This window comes from Grammomys surdaster, unplaced genomic scaffold (assembly GCF_004785775.1).
Source record: "Grammomys surdaster isolate TR1022 unplaced genomic scaffold, NIH_TR_1.0 125979, whole genome shotgun sequence".
NCBI classification, from domain to species: domain Eukaryota; kingdom Metazoa; phylum Chordata; class Mammalia; order Rodentia; family Muridae; genus Grammomys; species Grammomys surdaster.
In genome coordinates, this window is record NW_021620795.1 from 2071613 (window position 1) to 2094171 (window position 22559).

Sequence of the window (22559 nt, forward strand, 5' to 3'; positions counted from 1 at the left end):
GGAGGACGGAGCGGGAGAGGAGGACGGAGCGGGAGAGGAGGACGGAGCGGGAGAGGAGGACGGAGCGGGAGAGGAGGACGGAGCGGGAGAGGAGGACGGAGCGGGAGAAAGGAAGGGAGGGAGAAAGGAAGGGAGGGAGAAAGGAAGGGAGAAAGGAAGAAAGAAGAAAAAGAATAAATAGAAAACTCTACATACCCGTCTACATACTCTCCCCACACCCAACCCACCTGGGTCCCATGCCAAGTGCCTTGGTCTTAATCTAGGCACCCCTGTGTAAGTCTCCACCAACCTCTAGGACTCTGCCAAGACCTGCCCTGTTATTCCCAACCTATAAGCCCCTCCTCCCACACATTATCTAACCTCTCCACCTAGCCATATCTACCTCACACTCCAGGCTTGGACCACAACACATAATCTGCACCAGGCCAGTCCACTTTACCTACCTGACGTCCTTCTACCTAAGCCATTTCTTACTTCTAGGGCTAACCTGTCTGTACATCCTTTCTTGTGTCCCAACATGCTCTGTCCACATTAGACATAAAACTAAGAAATCCATATGCCCAGGTCTTATTGCAAAAATTCAAATATGGAAAAACAAAATCAAGCTAGTATTTCCTCTCCAAAACCTACCAGTGCTGTAGAAACGTCTGCCAAGGTGAGCCCCAGACAACAGAATTTAAAAGATCATAAACATCAAATAATTTAAACACTGTAAGATGACAGAAAGAAATAGCTCAATGAAATTAAGGAGAAATAACTGAAGAACAAACACCTGAATGATACCCAAGAGAACATAAACATAAAGCTGGTGGAAATTATGAAGAAATTACAGGACTTGAGATAGAATCACTCAAGAGGACTCAGATGAAATGAAGATGAATCTGAAAAGCCCAGTTAACCAACTAGAAGACTCAAGAGAAATCCTTACAAGTAAAATGCAAAAGACAGAATATTAGGTTTTGAAAATAAAGTAGAGAATTTAGACCAAATAAGAAATATGAAAAAAATCTTAAAACTACAATAAAGAACCTAGGAAATATAGGCACACAGAATACCAACTAGACAAGACCAGAAAAGAAAATCCCCATAGTACATTGTCTTGGTGTTTCTACTGCTACAACAAACACCATAACCAAAAAGTTTCCCCCTAACCCTTTGGGAAGGAAAGGGTTTATTTAGCTTACACTTCCAAATTGCTGTTCATCACCAAAAAAAGTCAGGACAGGAACTCAAAAGGTAGGATCTTGGATACAGGAACAGATGTGGAGGCCATGGAGGATGTTGCTTACTGGCTTGCTTCACATGGCCTGCTCAGCTTGCTTTCTTAATAGAACCCAGGACCACCAGCGCAGGAAAGGAACCACAATGGGCTGGGCTCTTGACCATCAATAACTAGTTAAGAAAATGCCTTACAGCTGAATCCTTTTTAAAAAAGAAATTTAAAGATTTATTTACTTTATATATGTAAGTACACTGTACATGTTTTCAGACACCAGAAGAGGGCATCAGATCCCATTATAGGCGATTGTGAGCCACCATTCGGTTGCTGGGAATTGAACTCAGGATCTCTGGAAGAGCAGACAGTGCTCTTGACCTCTGAGCCATCTCTCCAGCCCTTACAGCTGAATCTTATGGAGGCATTTTCTCAATTAAGGTTCCCTTCTTTCAGACACCTCTAGTTTGTGCGTCAAATCAACATAAGACTAGCCATAAACGTCTTAGACAGGGTTTCTATTCCTGCACAAATATCATGACCAAGAAGCAAATTGGGGAAGAAAGGGTTCAGTTTACACATTCACTTTGCTGTTCATCACTAAAGAAAGTCAGGACTGGAACTCATACAGGGTAGGAAGCAAGAGCCAATGCAGAGGCCATGAAGAGCTATTGCTTAATGGCTTGCTCAGCCTGCTCTCTTATAGAACCCAAGACTACCAGCCCAGGGATGGCACCACCCACAATGGGCTGGGTCCTCCCCCCTTGATCACTAGTTGAGAAAATGCCTTACAACTGGGTCTCAGAGGCATTTCCTCAACTGAGGCTCCTTTCTCTGAGATAACTTCAGCTTGTGTCAAGTTGACACATAAAACCAGCCAGTACAATTGTTATCAAAAGCTGCAAGAGAACAAGAACACACTCACAAGAACTATATAAAGGAAAGCCCATAAGAATAATAGCTGATTTTTTAATGGAACTTTCAAAAGCCAGTGGAATTGAGTAATGCATTCAAGTCCTAAAAAACTAAAAGACCAAGAGGAATCAGCACAACCAAGAGTCCGTGGAAAGAAGTACAAAGCCATAATTATTAAGGCAAAAGATACTACTGAAAACACACCACCAAGAACCAACAACACAGTGACTAAAATTAATACATTTCAATAATAACCATAAATATAACTGGCCTCGATTCTCAAAACAAAAACCACAGACTGAATGGATCAAGAAACAAAATCCGTCTATCTGTTGTTTACAAGAAATACAACTTTAAAGACAGGCATCATAGAGTAAAAGAATAAACTACAAGTACTCCAATCAAATGGGACCAGGAAGCAGGCAGGCTTCTCTATCCTTGTATCTGACAAAATAGACTTCAAACTAAAACTACTCATAAAAGGTAAAGAAGGACACTTTGTTCTACCCAAGGGAACTCTTAACCAAGAAGCCAATACAATCCTAAATATACAGGATTATACCAAACACTGGTGAATCTCATGCCATTTTAAAAAAAAAAAGTACTAATAGATTTTAAACACAGAGATTAACATCAACCCACAAATAGTAAATGATTCCAATACCGGACATTATCCAATAAACAGGTAATCTAAATAGAAAAACATCAGAATTTTGTTTTGTTTTGTTTCTTGTTTTTGTTTTTCGAGACAGAGTTTCTCTGTGTAGCCCTGGCTGTCCAGGAACTCACTCTGTAGACCAGGCTAGCCTTGCTCAGAAATCTGCCTGCCTCTGCCTCCCAAGTGTTGGGACTAAAGGCGTGTGCCACCACTGCCCGGCTGATGCCTGGTGTCTTAGTCATGATTTCTATTGCTGCAATAAAACACCATAATCAAGAAACAAGTCATCACCAAAGGTAGTCAGGACAGGAACTCACACAGGGCAGGAACCTAGAGGCAGGAGCTGATGCAGAGGCCATGGCGAGTGGTGCTTTCTGGCTTACTCATCCTGCTTTCTTATAGAATCAGGACCACCTGCCCAGGGACGGCACCACCCACAATGGGCCCTCCCCACTTGATCACTAGTTGAGAAAGTGCCTTACAACTGGATCCCATGGAGACATTTCCTCAGCTGAAGCTCCTTTCTCTGTGATAACGCCAGCCTGTGTCAAGTTGACACACATAACCACTTAGTACACCTGGAAATAGAGTAGGTTCCTTAGCACCTGGGTATGGAAGAATAGGGGTGTAGAGTCTAAAGTTCCTCCAACAAAGGCCGAGATAGTCTGTGGGGCTGTGGACTGTGAGAGGAAGCCTGGTAAGGTCAAGCTAGGGCTTGAAACGCCAGAGACCTAGAAGGGAGAGTAGGAGCTTTGCCTGTTCCCAAGTCCAGGCCCAGTCACATAGCCACAGTCCTCCACAGAGATAATTGTGGCCATCAGTCATATAGGGGCAGCACACACAGGTTGCCCCCTCATGTAGATGAGGCATCTCAGGACAAGCCAATAGGAAGCACCTGCTGAGTGAGTTCCAAGATAGCCAGGGCTACACACAGAAACCCTGACTCAAGAAAGAAAAAAAAAAGGAAAAGCAAGAACAAACCATATCCAAACTCAGTTGGCAGCAAGAAATAATAAGAAATAATATGAGTCAAAGTCAAAAAATAAAAAAAGACAAAAAAATATGAGTCAAAGTCTAAACCAACGAAATAGAAAAAAATATATACAAAGAAAAGAATCAATGGATCTAAGAACTAGTTCTTAGACTGTAAGGAAATATTCGAAAAACCTGTTCTCCATTAAGCTGGAAAATCTAAAGAAATCTATTTCTAGACTCAGCCAAACCATCTAAATTGTGCATGATAGATGTAAGAAAGAACTTTCTGAACAGAAACCATTCAGCCAGGAATTAAGGTAACTATTGAAAAATGAGACTTCACCGGGCAGTGGTGGCACACGCCTTTAATCCCAGCACTTGGGAGGCAGAGGCAGATGAATTTCTGAGTTTGAGGCCAGCCTGGTCTACAGAGTGAGTTCCAGGACAGCCAGGCTTACACAGAGAAACCCTGTCTCAAAAAAACAGAAAAAAAAAAAAAAAAGAAAGAAAACTGAGACTTCATTAAACTAGAAAGTTTCTGCACAAGTAAAGAAATAAATTTTAAAGAGCAAGCCCGACTTCCGGTTTGGGCCCGAGCATAGAGTAGGTCGCAGGCGGCAGCTCCGTACCCAACCCCAGAAAACCGAGAGAAACAGGGACTCCCAGGAGCTTGAACTCACGCAGCATCCCAGGTAAAAATGAATCACCCGTGATGCCTGCTATTAGAAGTTCTAATCCAGATGAGCCAGAAGCCAGGATCCTCGCCCTTACCCTCACCCCCTACCTTTTCCCACCTGCACAAGGTTCCCTGAAGCTTGGCAACTGCAAGATCCTGCTTGGCAACTGCAGATAGACTCAAAGCAGTGTACCATATCATCTGAAGAATAGCAAGGAGACCATAACTCAAGCAGTGTACCATATCTTCTGAAGAATAGCAGGTTGCAGTCCTCCTCGCCCCCACGAATAACTAGGGCCTGCCGGTCGGGTCAAGTGGCACCCAGACGTGGCGCTCGAGGCAAGGACCCCTCTGGACGGACCCTCATTGAGAGGATGTGTGCAGGACATCAAGATTGAGCGAGACAGAGATCGTCACCCGCGACCTGTCATCCACGGAACCAGGTTGATGCTGACATCAAGAAGACGGTTGAAGTTCATTACCATCAGCCGAAAATTGAAGAGGATCCAGAAGTGACTCCGCAGGAGACTGACACAGCTGCCAGCTCCCCTGCCTCCCCCTACGGTCGACCGCTAGACTTCCACGCCCTCCAGAAGGGTTCCTGGTATGCCTGGCTTTGCCCCCGTTTCTCTCGCTAGAGAGCTTGGCCTCTTGATCACCACAACAAAAATTGGCTTTTTCCTAAACCAAGGCCGCCCTTGATATGGCTGCTAACATTGGGGAGCCTTCCTTTATGACAATATTACACCCCAAACTGACAAATGGTTGGTAAATTGAACATTTACAAGGGACTAGGATGGCTGTGAGTTACCCCAATGACGGGATTATTGTAGGTCCACTTCCCAGGGGCCCACCCAATGCAGCCGAAAAGGAGTGCATGGTGCTGGGAGTGGGTGCAGCCTACCTGGCCTAAGACAGGGCTCTCACCCTCCTTTCACCCACAGCGGAGTCCCTTGACGTTGCCCATCGTCGAAAGCCTAAAGCCTTCGACCATCGATGTGACTCGTCTCACATCAGTGTTTTGGGGTTGTGAACTTGTCTAAGACCCCCCATAATTAGACATCCAAATTCAAAATTCACATAGTTGGGATTGATCATAAGATGCCTTCTCTAACTAAACAGAGAAGGGGGAGATGCCAGAAGCCAGGACCCTCGCCCTTACCCTCACCCCCTACCTTTCCCCACCTGCACAATGTCCTCTGAAGCTTGGCAACTGCAAGATCCTGCTTAGCAACTGCAGATAGACTCAAAGCAGAGTACCATGTCTTCTTAAGAATAGCAGGGAGACCATAACTCAAGCAGTGTACCATATCTTCTGAAGAACAGCAGGTAGATCATAATTCAAGGCAGTGTACCGTATAGACCATGACATGTTTCAAGGCACAGGCCAAGAAGATTTTGTACTTTTCCACCACCTGGCCCCTCTTACCCCCTCCCCTTGTAAAACATGCTATAAAAAAGCATTTCATGTTCAAAAATAAATAAATAAATAAATAAATAAATAAATAAATTATTTTTAAAAAAAAAAGAGCAAGCCCATAGATTAAGAATCATTGCCAACTATGTAACTTCAGAGAATATTCAAAATATATAAAGAACTCCAAAAAAAACCCCAAAGGTTTAAAAAAAAGAAACAAATGACCCATTCAAAAAATGGGCAGGGGATCTGAACAGAAAGTTCTCAAAATAAGACAAAAATTACTAAGAAACATCTCAAAACATATCACTTGCATTAGGGAAACTCCAAGGTTTCACCTTACCCCAGTTAAAATGATTACCAAATGGCGGATAACAAATGCTGGAGGATGTGCATGGGGAAAAATAAAATGACTTATCTACTGTTGGTGGGATGGCAAACTGGTCCAGGCACTCTGAAAATCAGTGTGGAGAATTCCCCAAAAGCTAATAACAAATCTGCCAAATGGCTCAGTTAGACCACTACCTTGACATATGCCCAAAAGACTCATACTTCACAAATACCTGTTCAGCCATGTTCACTGATGCCCTATTCACAATAAGCTAAATGTCCTTAAACTCATGAGTGCAAAATGAAAACACGGCACATATACACTATAGAAGACTATTCAATAATAAAGAAAAAGGAAATCATGAAATTTGTAGGCAAATGGATAGAATTAGAAAATATCATATTGAGTTGTGGAGAGCTTTTGGGGGCTGCTTCTAGACACTTGGCAGGAATCTGATTAAGAGCATTTGAGTTAATGCAAAGCTCAGAGCAGGCTCAGCTGAGGCATTCCTTTTGTTTTCATCATCCTGACTAGCCCCTAGAAAGGTGCTTATGAGACTTTGTTTATTGCCTTGCTTGTTCCTTGACCCAGAACTGATCTTATCATTTTGCATGTACTTAAAGTAGTATAAAAGCAGACTGGAAACAAACCCACTTCAGCCTCAGAACTGGCTGGGGTCATGCTACAGTGTGATCTAATGGCCTTTTTTTTTTTTTTGCCTCGCTCCCACCCTGGAGAACCTGTTGACTGACTGAACTGGATTGGTCAGATGGCTCCTCAACTTTGGAGCTCCAGTAAGCAGAGTGCAGTGAAGGACACCCCGGGAGGAAATTTGAAGAGGAAAGTAGATTTGGGCCAGAGGTGAATAAACCTTGTAAAAAGGGACAAGGTAATGGTAAAATGTTTTTTGTGTATATATGTGTTTAGAGTTATGCTAAAATCTACAGAATTGAAGATAATTCTCATAGATGCTTTAACTTGTTGGACCCTGATTAGAGACAGTTTACATCCTAGACGAGAGACAGAATGGGATTGAGAAAAGCAGTCCTCCCCACATATCCAGGAATGCTTTGGCCAAAGAGAAGGAAAATGAATGTAAGCTGTCTCAGAGATCTCCTAGTCCTGCCTCCTCTCTGGCTCCTACAGGAGGAAACCTTAGTTCTGGTTCTGGGTCTCTTAGGTAGGATATCTGAGTCCCTTTGGTGGGACATCATCTACTTCTCTTCCTTCTCTGTCTATTGTCTGTCCTTGGCATGCCAATCTATCCATATCTGTCAAAATTTGACTATTTTATGTTAAGTCTGTATTCCTGTTTTGTTGTTTAAGTCTGGTTTCCATCTGTTGTTTGATTGTTGCACTGTGGTTTATGTTCAAAAGAAAAAATGGTTAAAACTTTATCTGCTGGTCATTCAAATCTTGATATAGTTTTAACTCAAAAATCAGTCTTAATTGGCCTTTGGAGCCCTGCACCTGTAACTAGGAGTCAAGCTCAGCTTGAGAAGCCTTGCCAGGAGCTAATTGTCTGCATTAGCTGCTCTTAAAGGGGCCAGCTGGTTCTTAGCTTCTATGGTAAGGGAGCTGATGGCTATTTTCCTAGAAAAATCTCTGTGATTGTGATTATTGGGTTCAGCAGGTAACAAGGTGCTCCTCCCTTGATATTACAGCTAGAAAAAGTAAGAATTTTGTTTGGTCTAAATAAGTAAATGTGTGTAGCTACCTCATTTTTGTTTCTGACTGTTTTTAAATGTATAAATATGTTCTGCATGTCTTGGTTATAGATTATTATAAGTTACTGAGTATGATTAAAAACTTTGTAACATTGGTAACAGAAAGTTGACTTAAAACTGGTAACTCAGGGTTGTATTCATTCAGAACGACAACATGTGGCATGAGCTTAACCAAGGAAACAGATCTCTAAAGATATCTCTAATTAGGATAACATTTTATGTAATTCTTATCATAGAAACCAAATTTATAAAAGATAGGATTCGGGGCAGTGTCTCTTTGGTGAAGTACTGGAGGCTGCACTGTCGGGCATTTGTGTGCAGGAACTGGCAGCCAAACTTTGCAGCATGGGTGTTGATGCACTTGATACTGATTTTGGAGAGACTGGATCGTTTGTTGGAGGTTGAGTTTTGATTTCCAAAGTTGTGGTTGTGGTATGGTGGTCCAAGGGAAACTCAAAGATTGTGGTAGAACTGCCAGTGTTCCATTGGTTGAAGTTTGCAGTTTGATCACAGGTTCAGGATTTTTAACTCACACATATTTGTAATTAGGAGGAGCAATCGGGCAGGTGGAGATTGTTGCAGGGTTTTCGAAAGGTTAATGAAACTATGGAGCTTGTGGGAGCCTTACAGCCTGGCTTGCCTACTCCAACTGCCATTCTAGGAAATGCATATAGAATTATTATGGGTTTCAGGATTATTTTTATACTGTTCCTTTGCATCCTGCTGACTGTGGGAGGTTTGCATTTAGTGTGCCTGCTTGTAATTTTGAAAAGCCCATGAAGCAATATCACTGGAAAGTTTTGCCTAAAGCTAATAGCCCTACATTATGTAAAACAATGTTGCTGCTTCAATACAAGAAGTTAGGACTTTGAGTCTTTCAGTGTATATTATTCATTATATGGATGGTATTTCATTAGCTGATCCCTCTAAAGGAGTTTTACTACAAGCCTTTGGTTTTTAATACCCTATTATGAAGCTGTTGCTCTGACAGTACAAAACTGTAGGACAAAATCACAAAAGTATTTTGGGAAAGAATCGGATGAAATATTTATTCCTTATTCCAAACCGCAATTAAATTGGTTATTGCAGAATGCTGATATTTGGCCTATTACATGTGGAAAATTTTCAGGCAAAATTGATAATCATTATCCAAAAAACAAGTTGTCACAATTTGCCTCTATGCATGCTTTTGTATTTCCTGTAAATTTACACATGCAGCCCATAGCAAATGTGCTTACTGTATATAGAGACTGTTGTGGATTGCCCTGGTGTTGTATTTTGATGCTAATTCTGCTTTCCCAGGAGGGGCTACCTAGGAGTGAATCATGTACTCAGGTGACTTCTTATGAACCTTCTCCCCATGTTAACTTGTAAAACAAAGGCTAGAGACGGTAATTGGGCAGTGGAATCCAGGAAGGTGGAGCTGAAAAGTTTTAGAGAGAAGGATGGGGGTGGGAGGAGAGAAGATAACAGACGAGCAGGTGGAAGGAAAATGGAGCAGAAGCACATGAACTGGAGAATCTCACAGCAGGGGAATACAGTAGTATAGTGGTAGATCTGCCCAATCTAGGCGTGCAGCTCATATTCATATAAATTGAGTTGTGTTTATTTGAGTTGTCCTTTATTTAGAAGGCTGGTTCTGGACATTTTCAGAGACATTTGAAAACTGACAACTGCCTTGTATGAAGTTACATTTGCAGTGGATAAAAATTAGGATAGGATCTGGACTTTGAACAAGTATTAGTGCATGTGTTAAGGCTCCTAATCTTTTATTAATTGGTCATGTTAAAATTACATGTTTCTTCTACAGTATTTAATTGTATTATTAATTATTATTTAATTGTACAGTAAGTTGTATTATTGCATACTTTCTAATTTTGTTAATGTGTTGAAATCTGACATGTCTGTTATGGTGATTTATCAATCAGATTTTGTTTTATTGCCTGTGAGTATTACAGGAACTTGGTATTCTGAGAAAAGGCTTGCAAATACTGGAAGAAGTGAGTCAGGCTTTAAGCAGAAGCAAGAGAATAGTGGGCTTGATTATTGCTGACATAGCAGCTTTAATTGCATTAATAGCTAGCACCACTGCTTCTGCTATTGCTTTCACACAAGACGTTAAGACAGCTACTTTTGTTAATCATTTAGCAAAAAATGTTACTGAGTACTCAAGAGGATTTAGATAGGCGTTTGGAACAATGGATTGATGCTCTTTATGATACTATTCAAATTATTGGAGGTTCAGAGTTTAAGAGTAAGGACGGTATCTCCAGTGTCATGCTAAATACCAATGGATTTGTGTTACTTATAAACATTACAATGATAGTCACTATAATTGGGAAAAAGTTCAAAGACACTTGCAGGATATTTATCATAATTTTAACCTCTCTGAATTTTTTTTAACTTTGCATACTAAGAATATGAATTTAAAGAATGATGCTCTGCTGAGCTTTGATGCTGCAGATATTGCTGATAAAGTTATTTGTGGCCTGAGGTCAGTATTTCCATCTTGGTCAAGCTTCAAGAATGGCATATGTAACTTGATCATGGTAGCCCTTCTTGTCCTGGAAATACTTTTATTCCTGCCTATTGTGATAAAACTTGCCTCAATATGTGGCAGGCAAAATATATGGCTTGAAACTAAAAATAAATCCCCAGACAGAGTTATTAATTTAACAGGCTGGCAACTAAAGATGGGTAAGTTCTGTACACAGCCTTACCAACCTAAGACAGAATAGCATTGCTTTAGACAATGCATATTCCAAGACAAGTAAGAAAGGCATTCTTGTCAGAACAAACTAAGACAGGTGCAGTCTTGTTTATGAAATTAAAAAGGAGGAGATGTGTGGAGAGCTTTTGGGGGCCCACTTCCAGACATTTGGCAGGAATCTGACATGAGGCCAGGGCAAAAGAAATAAGCTCAAGGCAGGAATCTGACTTTGGAAAATCAGGACTCAGGAAATAGGCCCAGATTAAGAACATTTACATTTGAGTTAATGCAAAACTCAGAGCAGGCTCAGTTGAGGCATGTATGACATTCTTTTTGTTTTGGTCATCCTGACTAGCCCCTAGAAAGGTGTTTATGAGATTTTGTTTATTGTCCTGCTTGTTCCTTGACCCAAAACTGACCTTATCACTTTGCATGTACTTAAAGTAGTATAAAAACAGACTGGAAAAAATATACCCACTTCAGCCTCAGAACTGGCTACAGTCATGGGTCTAATTGTCATGGGGTCATGCTACAGTGTGGTCTAATTGTCTTTTTTCTTTTTAATCCTTCCTCCTGCACTAGAGAACCTGTTGACCAACTGAGCTGGCTTGGTCATTGAGTGATCTGACCCAGACTCAAAAAGACAAACATCATGTTTTCTCATATCTGATGTTCCTAGCTCCAAATATTGATGTGTGAGGTATATATCCTGGCGTTAACTACAGAAACAAGGAAAACAAAAAGGAATCATTGGTAAAAAGCAATAGAGAGGGGATTAATAGCATCAGGGAAATGGAGAAAAAAAGGAGGGGCTCTAGTTACAGAGGCAGGAGATACGGAAGAAGGAGAGGAGGGCAAAATAAGGATTTCTGAAAACGTCATAGGGACTCATACTATTAACTACCTAACAAAACAACCACAACTCTATAATACTGCTAAGTCTGAGCATAAATACACATACAAAGTTTAAATGAAAATTTTTCATCTGAGCTGACAATGCGCCCTCCAAGAGCCAAAGACTATCTAACAAAACCCCCAACAAGCATAAAAGGCCCTCTCTCATCAAGTTTTTGGTCAGAGTTGTCTAAAAGACTAAAACACTACATGCCATTGCCCTTGATTGCCCCTGAGAGGTGGAAGGTAAGTACCCTATTGCTGAAGACACCATGAACTTTAGATGTTTGGCCCAGAGACCCCTGAGATGAATTGCCTCTTCCCTGAGAATTAGCTTTCATGGTACCAGAAGATACCATGAAAACAACCTTCCAAAAGAGGGAGGAACCAAAGTTCTTCCCAGCTATGATACCTATGAACCACAAACACTACCAGCAAGGCACAATAATCTTCAGGTACAACAGTATACACACATCTTGGTGGTAACAGTTCTCTAATTGGACTTAAAACCCACTCAACCAGAGGGAAAGCATTCCAAGCCAACTGCCCAGAGTTAGTTAAGTCAAGGATCTTGGGATTGGAGGATAAATAAACGCAAACATTTTTTTTCAAAAAAGCTTAAGAGATAGTTTATGTACTAAGAATTTGACAATGAAGCCAAATGTCTATGACATTTACAGTCTTGTATGAGGTACGTCTCAAGTCAGATTAGGTTCTGGTTGCCTTAAGAATATTATGAGAGTGCTAGAAGATTGCTCAGTAGTTAAGAGCACTGACTGTTCTTCCAGAGGTCCTGAGTTCAATTCCCAGGAACCACATGATGGCTCACAAACATCTGTGATGAGATCCAATGCCCTCTTCTGGTGTGTCTGAAGAGAGCAACAGTGTATTCACACACATAAAATAAATAAATAAATCTTTAAAAAAAATACTATGGGTAAAGAGTCTGAAGTAAAAACAACATCAAAACTGAGGACAGCAGCAGAACAAATGCAAATGACACATTTCAAAGTTTACTACTGGATCACTCTAGAATGAATATTGCAGTCTGTTCTACCTTCTGTTTCTGATTTTGTGTTTCCTCCAGATTCTCCAAATGGATTTGTACGCCTAAAGTTTAGAAAAAAATATGAATAAATGTCACCAAAAGTCACATAGAAGAGAACAGAATTAAGGACTGAGTCATAAAACTTTACATGTTTACAAAGAAAAGCTCTGGAATGTCTGATCTGCTAGTGAACAATAAGATATATTTGCTCTCACACTGAATAACAGGCCAAACCCAGTGTCTGCACTAACTGATGTATCTATCATAGCCCTTTGTTGCTGTCTTTTATTTAATAGGTATAAATTTAACTACACACAACAACAATCCTCATATTAATCTATTTTCTAAAAGTTTTCTAATTTAAACAAACCAACATAGAGGAAAATCAATGTGGCAACAATATTGGAGTCTTGAGAAAAAGCCAGGAATTTTCTAGAACTGTAAAATCCCAAGTCTGGATTTTTTAAGCACAAACTTCAAGTTAACTATAAAGATCTGAACACTGTCTAGTTCTTTTTGTCATAAACTGTATTTCCTGGGTCTATATGTAAGTATTACACATAGAGATATACATAAGTACTAAAAGGGCTTGCCTATGATGCACACAAAGCTTGGGTTTGATCCCCAGCACCACTAAAACTGAACTCCATTTCTCAAGGTAGTAACAATGCAAGAAGAAAAGTCAACCAAAGATAAAAGCTACTCCCTGTTCTTAGCTTGTGGCACAATCAAAATGATGAGAGAAGAAAGTTCAATTCAAAGGAAGCCTTATAAGAAGTGTTTTTTTAAAAAAAAAATGGCATTAAGAAAACAGGACAGGTCACTTGGCTTTGTGCTCAACACTTTAAAAATAATATAACCACCTCTTAACTACTTGTGTTTATAAGGAGTGACTTAACCAGGTAAGTTAAATTCTGAACAAATGAATAACACAGGGTAAGGGATTTCTCTCTTGCTGGGACCACCCAGAAGTTTTATCCGCTTCGTAGCCAGTAGCCAGTTTAACACAAAAGCTAGATATGGTAGCAGTCTTGAAACCAGACTAGGCTACATAGTGAAATTTCAGGTCAGGTTGGGCTGCATGGGAAGACCTTGGCTCACAAAGGGAAAAAAATGGCTTGAGGGACTTAACCTGAGCCAGACTGGAACGGCCTCAGGTGGATCTAAAGCTGTAGTGTTTCTTCTCCTACCCTCAGCCTCTGAAGGCCGCACACATCCCAACAGTGCTTTCTAACCTGCTGATGGCTTCACAAAGTCTGTCTCACAAATAGCTGAGACTTCACCTTGGATTAAAATAAAAATGTCGAAGGGTGGAGAGAAGGCTCAGCACTTAAGAGCACTGGCTGTTCTTCCAGAGGACCCAGGTTCAACTCCCAGCACCCACATGGCAGCTCGCACCTGTCTGTAATTCCTCCCTCACATAGGCATACAGGCAGGCAAGAGACCAATGAGCATAAAATAAGAATAAATAATTTTTTTTTTAATGGAGAAAATGTGGATACAGAACATCTAGTATTAGAGACCTGGAAAAGTAGATTCTTATTCTAGGTATTCATTTCTACCACATACACTTACATCTAAATATCATAGCTTTTTTCTATGTAAACCCTCTAGTAAGTTAGTAACACAGCCTCGGTTTTTTTTTTTTTAACCCAGTAAAGATTTTACTTTCTGACATAGAAATGGCTTAGTTATGTCTTCATCAAATGTACATATGATCACAGTTGTACGAAAATCCAATCCAGACAATTTTTTTTTTTTTGAGACAGGGATTCCTGTGTAGCTCTGGCCTCAAGCTCAGAGATCCACTTGCTTCTGCCTCCCCAGCTGGGATTAAAGGCATGTGCCACCACCACCTGGCCTGATCCAGGGGTTTCAATGCCTGTTAACAGTTGAATTTCTTTGAGAAGTACTTGGCCTTGGGTTTTTACCTTTAATCTTTGGTAATTTTTTTCTATATTCCTAAAGTGATAATATCTTGCATAGAATATTATATTAATCCAACGAATAATTTGTTATTCTCTTTATTGAGTTTGTACATGTGGCCCTTTAATCTAGCATATTTGTACACCATTATTTGGCTTGCAAAGATTCACTTGATCTGTAGCTACAATTCTCTTAGAATAAAGTTAAAGAGAAAGCTTACAGTCTTGACTTTGGGCCATCCACATCACCTAGAAAGTTCATTTGAGAGTCCCTTCATACTGTTTCATACAAAATCTAATAGTTTCGTTTTTCTGTTTTCCACATGGGACAGTTTAACATCAGGTCTGTTTTTAAAGCAGAGATTTGACCATGTATCTAAACACTATCCCATGCTTAAGAACTCATGTCTTACAATGTACAGAGGTTCTCCAGAGTCACTTTTGAGTATCACTGTCCCATGGTTCCATTTAGTGTCTGTAATAGTATTTATGATATTATTAGTATCAGACTTTTAAAGGAATTGTGGAAGTCTGTCATTCTAAATGAAAGTTTGTCTCTCTCTCAGTGATTTTTTTTCTTAAGTTTGACCAGCTCACTTTAAAACACAAAACAGCAACTTGAAGAAGGAAAATAACAAATGGTTTCAATTTTGTCATTGCAATAGAAAATAGGGATAGTCTTATATTTCTCAGTGAAGACTCCTGTATATCATTACACATGTCAAGAGATTATTTTGTTAAAGGCAAAGGGTTCATGTGATGTACTAAACATAATTTGCTGTTTCTCAGTGTGTAAATCATGCCAAACAAATCAGCCCATGCCATCTAGCCTTTGGTGTTAATCTTTTACTGAGTACTTGGATTGGGGTTAAGGGCTTGTATTATGCACTTTTTATTAATGAATGAATAGAAAATGTTAGTAAAAAAAAAAAAAAAAAAAAAACAAAAGAAAACAGGACAGGAGTTAAGGACATGGCTCAGTCAATCTGAGTTCAATCCACAAAACCTATGTAAAAAAGCCAAGCAACCAAAATAGTGGTACATGGCTTTATTCCCAGCACCAAGGAGGCAGAGTCAGGGGGATCTCTAAGTTAGAGGGCAAGCTGGACCACAGAGTGATGGCTAAGGCTACACAGAGGAACACTACCATAAAATCCCCCAACACACACACACACACACAAAGCAAGGTTGCACACACTTGCAATCCCAGCTCTGGGGAGGCAGAAATAGATCTCTGAAGCTCACTGGATATCTAGCCTACTTGGTAAGCTCCAGGGCAGTGGGAGATTCTTTATCAAAAAGGTGGCTAGCTAATAACACCACAATTGTCCTCTGACCTCCACAAACATGCACATAAATGTATGTGTGCATCTGCAGACATATAAACATACACACGAAAAAAAAGAGGATAAGATGTTCATCTTTCTTTAAAACAAAGATTTAATCTTACTATATGTGTATAGATGAGTACCCACTTGTATGAATATGCACTATATGTCCAGTGCCTGCATAGAAAAAGGGCCTCAGATCCCCTAGAGTTGGGATTATGGATGGTTGTGAGCTACCATGTGAGTGCTGGGAAGTGAACCTGGATCCTCTGCAAGTGCTATTAACTGCCAAGCTATTTCTCCAGCCCAATACTGATTTCTTTAATATTACCTTGGCATATTATATCAAATGTTATACATACGTAATACATTTACACAAGTTTTCAAAATTCTATGTTATATCCAAACTTAATGTATTAAGTGCCCAACCTCAGCCCGGTAGTGGTGGTGCATGCCTTTAGTCCCAGCACTTGAGAGGCAGAGACAGGCGGATTTCTGAGTTTGAGGCCAGCCTGGTCTATGGAATGAGTTCCAGGACAGCCAGGGCTACACAGAGAAACCCTGTCTCGAAACCCCCGCTCCCCCAAAAAAAGTGCCCAACCTCCTTAATGATTTGCCATAGTTTCATTTCTTTAGGTTTATGTGTGTTTGTCTATATAAGTTATTGTGCAGCACATACATTGAGGAACTTGTGGAAGCCAGACAACAGTTTTAGATCCCCTGGAACCAGAGTTTGAAGTAGTTGTGATTTACCACACATGGGTACTATGAACTGAACCTGATATTCTTCAGGAACAGTAGCACTTGTAACTTCTGAGCCATTTCTCTACCCAGGCCCCCTAAAAAAAAAAAAAAAAAGTACTCTGACATGACATCATCATCAATATCATCAGCAGCAAGAAAGGATCTCGTATAGTCCAAACCAGACTTGAATTTGCTATACAGCCAAGAAAACATTGAGCTTTTGACTCTCCTACTCTCGACTTCCAAGTAACTACAGTTGCAGGCATGAGCTAAACATGCCCAGGTTTTATGTGGTGCTAGAGACTGAATCCAAGGCTTCATATGCATGCTAGGCAAGCACTCTCCCAGCTGAACTACATCCCCAGCCCCTTATTTTAAGATAGAATTTCTAAAACAGTGTCGCAACCTGGAACTACCACTTTTACAATTGACAGGGCAAATACCCAAGTAACAGGCTTGATAAGCAATTCAGAATTAAAGTTTCTGACATTTGATTACCCTAACATCTTTAATAGACACAGAAGACCAACAGAAAAACCTGTACAGTTCTACCCTAACTATGAAAATGTTATTAGGCAATTACACAAAAGACAGCACAGCTGACACAGACATGTATCACACAAATGGGATCATACATGTTATAGACCACAGCACATTGGCTTTTTACATCATTACTCACCTGCCTCCTTGACCAAAGGCTTTTGCCTGACCAGGCTGATCTTCACACACAGGAGAAATAATATCAAACTGTATTGGAGTATCCGGAGCAACAAGAGAGTCTAGAGAGAGGGCAGCCAAATTTGTAGACTCTGATCCCAAGGATCCTGAACTGCTGGTTCGAGCTGTTGGTGGCCGAGATTGTCTAACCACAAAGGAAAACAAGGCACTTAATTTAAAGTTCAATGTTTAGCAGACTACAAGAAAACAATATTTTAAGTCAATGAGAGTATAAATCAAACTCCAATAAAAAAAAAAACCTTACCTTTCTGTAATCCTAGCACTCAGGGAGTGGAGGCAGTGGATCACAAGCTCTGGCTTGGCCTGGTCTATAAAACAAGACCCTGACTCAAAGAGTAAAAAAATCCCAAATCAGCTGGCTATTTATTTAATAAAGATTCCTTTCTTTTAAATTAAAAAATATAAACTGGGACTAGAGAGATGGTAAAGTACTTGTTGTCTTAGCAGGAAACCTGTTTTCTTTTTTTTTTGTTTTGTTTTTTAACACGGTTTTACTGTGTAGCCCTTGATGTCTTACAATTCACTCTGTAGACCAGGCTGACCTCAAGCTCAAAGATCCACTTGCATCTGCCTCCCAACTGCTGGGATTAAAAGCGTATACCAACAGCACCCAGTAAGAATCTAAGTTTTAATCTTCAATACTTGTACATAAATAAAACAATCAATTAAAAATAGTAATAAAGAAAAAGGGAAAACAAGCTGCCCATGGCAGTATGCATCTGCAACCACAGTACTGGGGTGCAGAGACAGCAGGATTCGAGGAACTCATTGGCCAGTCACCCCACCAAATCAATGAGCTCCAGGTTTGTGATTCTGTCTTAAAAATAAAATTCTCCACCATATCAACCTCTGGCCTGTGCCCTTATTAGTAAATTTATTATTTTGAAAATATACTTCTGTTATTCAGAGATAATTTCCTACTTATCTAAGTAGTACTGATAAAAGCCGAGCATTTGCTAACACTAAATAACCCACAGACTAACTCACCCTCCTGGACGCAGGCTCTCGTGTCTCTGCTGGAAAGATGGGGAAGGAGTGACAGCTTCTAGAGCAGACTGATTCACTCGTGCAGCAGTTTCCTATTTTGATTTATTTTTTAAAAAGAGTTAATAATGTAAGAAACTAAATGTCTGATGTAACTCTCAAAACTGTTAGTAAGCTCTCGAGCTGTGCTTAAAATATAAACTAAAGCTACTGAGGTACTTCCATTCTCTGACCTTACTGTAAGATACATTAATTTCAAACATTGTGAATTTCCTATAATTCAAGATAAGTCTAATTCCTATAATTCTAATTTCTTTCTACTAACATTCATAACAGGAACATATTCTTTTTCTATTAATTTTTAACTACCAGTTATTTTGAACTAAGGTTTATAATCTATCACCTAGCACACTGCCTAGTCATTCAAAATATTTTATAGAACAAAAATATTTAGAAGTAGGCCATTCATTTAAATATAAAAGAACTCTTCTAGAACATAATTATTCACTTAGAACATTATTATGAATATACTTGATGGTATCGCATTTTAACAAAAACGGAATTCCTTTTTTTCTAAATGAAAGTCTTTGAAAACCTGGAAGTCATCTTTTTCATTTTCTTCTTAACCTTTTATTCAATTACTAACTAGTCTAGACTCTCCTATCAAATCCCGCATTACAACAATACTAACTTGAGCTAGGATGGTGGCACATGCCATTAATCTGGGTTGGGGGGAGTAAATACAGGCAGATCCAAGAAACCCTGTCTTGGGGGTGTGGAAGGAGCTTAGGACTAAGACTTTCAACTGAAATTATCAATCCCTACCTGGCTCTGAGAAGCACCTAGGTTTACAGCATAGCCAATCCATGTCTTAACAGGAGTCTAGACAGCTCCTGTCTAAGACCAAGTCCTTTCCCAACTTAGATACAAAAGAGATCCCCTCCGTTCTCTCACTCCATTCTTTCAGCTACTGATACCCTTGGATTCTACCTGCATGTTTGAACTGTAACTATGGCTAAGTTTACAAGCTGAGGTTCAACAGGTTTGAAACCTTTGCTACTCAAAAGAATAATTTGCAAACTGAGAGTTCAGGCTGCATCATTAAAAATGTACCAAAATCACAACCTGTATTTGAACAGGATTTCCACATGATCTGAGTGCACACTTCAATTTTCTATTCTGCACCAAAAACTTTCATTTACACTGCTAGTTCCATCCACATGTATGTGAACTTTTTTTTATTGTACTATCTGCAGTGTCTCCTTTTTTCCTTAAACAAATCTTAGCATAGGATTCCATCATTTCTACAGAATTTTCTCTAAAACAAAGTTGTCTAAAACTAATCCTAACATTCTCAAAATGTAAGCCTGTAAGTCATCACCATGTACATTTTTTTAACCATGTGCTTCTAATCACAACATGTTATACATAAAATGTCACGTAGCTTCCACTCTGACTTACCATAGTAACTCCTAGAGGAGGCCACGGAGTTTCTCCTACATTTTACCTACTCCACGACACTCAACATGAAGGCTGAGTAACTGATTTGAGTACATTTTGAAATAACAATTCTGTGACAAACAATACATCATGGTACATTGTAGATACCCAAACAGAATCATATGGATTCTATACTTGAGGTTACAGAATTTGAGAAATGAGTCAATGAATACAAGCCATATAAACCACAAAATTCTTTCATTCTCATAGTTCTGGATAACAAAATAAAAATATTACCTCTGGATTTTCACTCAAGTATATTTGTTTAGATATGTTGTTTATTGTACAGATCCACTGAAAAGGAAAAAAAAATAAGTATTATTATTAAATGTTTTTTTTCAATAGAGCCTCTCTACTAAGGAAGGCCATTAAATATTAAACTGAAACAGAATTTTCATTAGAAGCAGTATATAATTTTCATAAGAAAACAACTTGGGTGTACCATATCTTCTGAAGAACTGCAGGTAGATCATAATTCAAGGCAGTGTACCATATAGACCATGACATGTTTCAAGGCACAGGCCAAGAAGATTTTGTACTTTTCCACCACCTGGACCCTCTTACCCCCTCCCCTTGTAAAACATGCTATAAAAAAGCATTTCATGTTCAAAAAAAAAAAAGAAATTAAAAAAAAAAAAAAAGAAAAAGAAAACAACTTGGGAATGGGGCTGTAACTCAATGGTGGAGCACATACTTTAACAAAATATGTAAGCCCCTGGATTAAATCCCCAACACCACAAGCAAAACAAAAACAAGAGACCTGCTATAAACATATGCATGTAAGAGATCTTCAGATTGAATTATTTTTAAATAATGTTATTTGTGCAATGAAATAAATAGTAATCATGTTAAATCATAACTTAATAGCATACATTTATCTTTTTATATTACTTCCTCCCTTAATTTCCACCAGACATGGTAGTCTGAACTTAGTTACCATAATACCTATGTAAAAAATTAAAATACAAATACTTTCTGGTGAATATACCTTATATATCTTCCTTTTTCAAAACAGAAAACACTATTCCGTATCTTCTACTTCACTCTTGAGGATTCCAGTGCCTGACAGGCCTCACAAAACTAATACTCTGTTGGTAAACCATGCAGAGAGCAGAAACATCTGTGTCCTCAAAACCAAAACTATTCTTTCCCATCAGAAATAAATGTAAGTTTCTAAGACTTTCCAACTCTGTCTTTTACTAATAAAACTATAAAACTAAATAAAATGAAGATTATTTCTGAAAACAGTTTTTTAAAGTACCAGTCTTGACAGCCCCTTACCCTCCATATGTAGTATACGAGGAGTAACACTGGAGCCAAAACTGAAAGGCTCGTGAGGAAGAGCAGAGACTCCCACATCTTTGTTTTTCTGTCTTTCATTTTCCACTGTTCTAAGCCTGCACTGCTTCCTCTTGGATCATATCTGCTGCCACTATGTTTTAGCTGCAGTAAGTGGCTCCCAAAGGTTAGTGAGAAGGGAGAATAAACAAACTGCCAACTCATGGTACTATGCTTGCCAGAAGATGAGGCTTGGAAGGTCACCACCAAATATAACACGTTAAGACAGTACAGAAATGGTATCTACGATTTCTTCAGCTATAAAATTCTATTAGAAAACTAAGAATGCTGCTTGAGAACAGGGGACTTTAAAAGTCATTTTTAATTAACTAGGGTTTCCCCAAACTTTCTATTATATATACATTAATATGTTTTGTTCTCAGAAAAAAATAAATAAATAAAACTAGTTTTAAATGTTGCTGAAGAAAGTAACTTTATTACTAGCACTCAGGAGGCAGAAGCAGGTAGATTTACAGAGGGAGTTCTACAACAGCCAAAGTTACACAGAGACGCTGTCTCGAAAAAAAAAATTAACTTTATAAAAATTTTTTACCTCTTCATGGTCTTTTTTACTCTCTGCTTGCAAAATTGAAGATCTAGGAAGAAAAAAAAAAAAAAGAAAGAAAAGTTTTAGCCTCAACTTTAAAATTAAAAAACACAAGTGACATAAGTACTTTAGGGAAAGAAGACCACCAGCAGCACCGGCAGCAGCAGCACTTAAGACTTATGCTACAAGTGCCTGTCTACAACCCAACATGCAAAACAGATGGCAATGCCAGCTCTCAAAGGACAAAACATAAAGGAAAAAATGCACTTCAACTTACTAGCATTTCTACTGGTGATCTAACCAGAAAATATTAACTTCATTATTGACAGTTTCTCCCTTAATAAGTTTAAATAAAAATTCTAACATGTGAACTATTACAGAAATGTGGTATTTTAAGAGAAATTTTAAATTTTACTAACTTTCTATCTTATCAGGAAAAATGGGAAACCATGCCAAGCATTAGCAAAACCTAAAAATACAAAAATGTAAATACTAGTAGTAACATGTCTGCAATTTGCTAATTGTGCTAACAGAAAACAGGAACTCTAATACATAGCATTGACATTCACTGTATGTCTGTTGAAGGACTAGGAAAACAATCATGTGGCTAAGGTAAGTGAGCAAAACTATCTTTTATGAAGAAAGATACCTTAATGTACATATATATGATGGAAGAAAAAATGAATTCCAGAGAACCCAGGGGTTTCTTCTTCTGAATAATACATAAGGAAGTTTCAAAGGTCAAAATCAATCTCAGATAACTTAAATATCTATTATTAGGAAAATGTTTAAACTATGGTGTATGGTTTTTGAAAGATTAGAATGGCTTTTTTAAAAAATTTTTATTTTATTTTATTTTATTTTATTTTATTTTATTTTATTTTATTTTAT

At 38.9% G+C, this 22559-nt stretch overlaps 1 protein-coding gene across 1 annotated transcript in view; it reads right to left on the bottom strand.

Moving 5' to 3' along the window:
* Appl1 (adaptor protein, phosphotyrosine interacting with PH domain and leucine zipper 1) overlaps window positions 1-22559 on the bottom strand; it is a 55471-nt gene that overhangs the window by 10255 nt on the left and 22657 nt on the right. The window contains exons 12-16 of the mRNA XM_028754097.1: window positions 21675-21717; window positions 20021-20077; window positions 18287-18378; window positions 17241-17423; window positions 12574-12626 (exon numbers count right to left, since the gene is read on the bottom strand). Of these exons, the coding sequence (XP_028609930.1) occupies window positions 12574-12626; window positions 17241-17423; window positions 18287-18378; window positions 20021-20077; window positions 21675-21717 (428 nt within the window). The remainder of the gene's footprint in view (window positions 1-12573; window positions 12627-17240; window positions 17424-18286; window positions 18379-20020; window positions 20078-21674; window positions 21718-22559) is intronic.